The sequence below is a fragment of the Etheostoma cragini genome, unplaced genomic scaffold (genome assembly GCF_013103735.1).
Source record: "Etheostoma cragini isolate CJK2018 unplaced genomic scaffold, CSU_Ecrag_1.0 ScbMSFa_303, whole genome shotgun sequence".
In the NCBI taxonomy this organism is placed as follows: Eukaryota; Metazoa; Chordata; class Actinopteri; order Perciformes; family Percidae; genus Etheostoma; species Etheostoma cragini.
The window spans coordinates 1-2354 of NW_023267255.1; the positions used below are offsets into that span (position 1 = coordinate 1).

General features: G+C 47.8%; 1 protein-coding gene across 1 annotated transcript; it reads right to left on the reverse strand.

Moving 5' to 3' along the window:
* Positions 1–196: 196 nt before the first annotated feature.
* Positions 197–1062, reverse strand: LOC117940671 (disintegrin and metalloproteinase domain-containing protein 17-like; the record flags this gene model as incomplete). The annotated part of the gene is made up of 3 exons (XM_034865872.1): positions 197–327; positions 408–588; positions 935–1062. Coding segments are annotated over 3 exons (440 nt in total), but the record flags the coding sequence as incomplete, so codon positions are not given.
* Between the last annotated feature and the right edge of the window lie 1292 nt (positions 1063–2354).

Sequence of the window (2354 nt, forward strand, 5' to 3'; positions counted from 1 at the left end):
AGGTAGAAACAAGCTGTAATGTTACCCTACAGGACAGATGTTCATCATCAGGTAGAAACAAGCTGTAATGTTACCATAGGTAGGACCATGCTAAAGGACCAGGGTCTGGTAGGACAAGGCTAATGGACCAGATTCTGTTAGGACTAGGGTCTTTTAGGACCGGGCTGGCAGACCGGGTCCTGGTCTGTGGACCCACCAGGTAGTTGAGGGTGGTGCTCTCTTCTTCTCTCCCCATGTGTTTGAAGAAGCGATAGTCGGCCACGAGCAGCAGAGGACACGTGTTCTTCTGGTGGTCCAGGACCTGCCGCCGGCCCCTGGACGCGGACTCTGGAAGGTAGAAAACACACAGATATTGTTATTATTATTTAAAACACACGCACACTCAGGTAGACCTTCTGGATCCTGACCTTCATCCTCTTGGTCTTCCAACATGGCCGATCTGACCCCGTCAGGGAGGATGTGGGCGGGGTCGGAGGTCACGTAGCCGCAGACCACCGGCTGCTGCAGGCGGCTCAGGTTCCTGATGTCATCGGAGCGGTAGACCAGCAGGCGGCCGTCGCGAGGGGCCGCCGTGAACCGCCACAGGGGCTGGAGAGAAGAAGACTCGCATCAGGTACATTACGTTGTTATTGTTAGTTATTTAGTAAAACTAAGTAAGACTGATTGTCTGCTTCTGCGCTAGTTACAAACTTACTTACAAACTGTGTGTGTGTGTGTGTGTGTGTGTGTGTGTGTGTGTGTGTGTGTGTGTGTGTGTGTGTGTGTGTGTGTGTGTGTGTGTGTGTGTGTGTGTGTGTGTGTGTGTGTGTGTGTGTGTGTGTGTGTGTGTGTGTGTGTGTGTGTGTGTGTGTGTGTGCGTGCGTGCGTGCGTGCGTGCGTGCGTGCGTGCGTGCGTGCGCGCGTGCGTGCGCGCGTGTGTGTGTGCGTGCTTCACCTCCACGTTGTACTCGGCCTCGTCCGTCAGGATGTGAGCTGAGAACTCGTGGTCGTCCACGTGAGCCTGAACACGAGAGTTCTCCTCGCCTGCAACAGGAAGAGAGGCTTTTATTTTGGCGAGGTATCCTCAAAGTTATTATTCAGTGTGCCGATTGCTGCAATAACCCTAAACCATACTTGTTATTGTTCTTCCGCCAGATGTTCGTCCCACTACTAGTCCCGGAGCGTTGCCAACACACACACACACAATACATCAGAACGTGTGTTATGATCAGGAATGGTGTGCTATGACTTTTCTAAGAGATTTGCTGCGCGGTTTTCACGAAATCTGCAAAAAATGACGAAATATTTTTCATAGACTGGAATGGGAAATGTTCTGGAAATCTCTCAACAACACCCCCCCCTCTTCGGGACCGTGCTGTATCGCCATACTTTAACGTAGAAACATGATTAATAGTTTAAACCAAAGACAAGACTTTGGTGTTTATTGGGCTGAATGGGCGTTCAGATACCAAACACGGTTTCTCCAGAATCCCGGTCTACGTATCGTCCCGGTTTCAGACCGGCTCAGATGTTCCAATGTGTGTGTATGTGGTGAATGTTGATTAAAGAAATCATCTTGGTTCTCTCTCTAGAACTCCCACACCAACAACTATAACCTGTCATTAACTATTTATACATCAAAACGTAGGTATTCTTGTCTAGTTTCATCCGATGACGAGAGTTCCCGATCTTCCTCCATCCAGCGCCGTGTTAAACATCGTCCACATTTCTGAGCAGAACGCAGAGCGAAGACCTTTTTTACATCGCTGACACGCCCACATTTATAACATTTATATATCAATATAAATATTATACCAATACGTTCCCAACGGTCTTCTGGTGCTCATGAGGTTATTTTATTGATAGCTAGTAACCCTTTGATGATATGATCATTAGTTTGAGAGCTTGATCAGTGTCTGAACAGCTGGTGACTGCATGTGCCAGGTGCAGATCAAAGAGACGACATCACAGAGATGAAAGGCTTCCTATTGGTCCTTAGCAACCAGGCAACCATACTCTGTATGTCTGTCTGTTGACATATATCTGTCTCCCTCTCTCTCAGACACACACACACACACACACACACACACACACACACACACACACACACGTCCTAACGTCTTAAATAGGTTTTAAAGTTATATCTCTAAAGGGTTAATTTGTTATTAAGTTTTATTTAAGAACATTTCTGCAGAATTTTATAGTTTTAGTTAAGACAATGTCACGCACACTCACTTATTGTGGGTGTCTGTGTGTGTCTGTGTGTGTGTGTGTCTCTGTGTGTGTGTGTGTGTGTCTCTCTGTGTGTGTGTGTGTGTGCGTGCGTGCGTGCGTGCGTGTGTGTGTGTGCGTGTGTGTGTCTCTCTGTGCGTGTG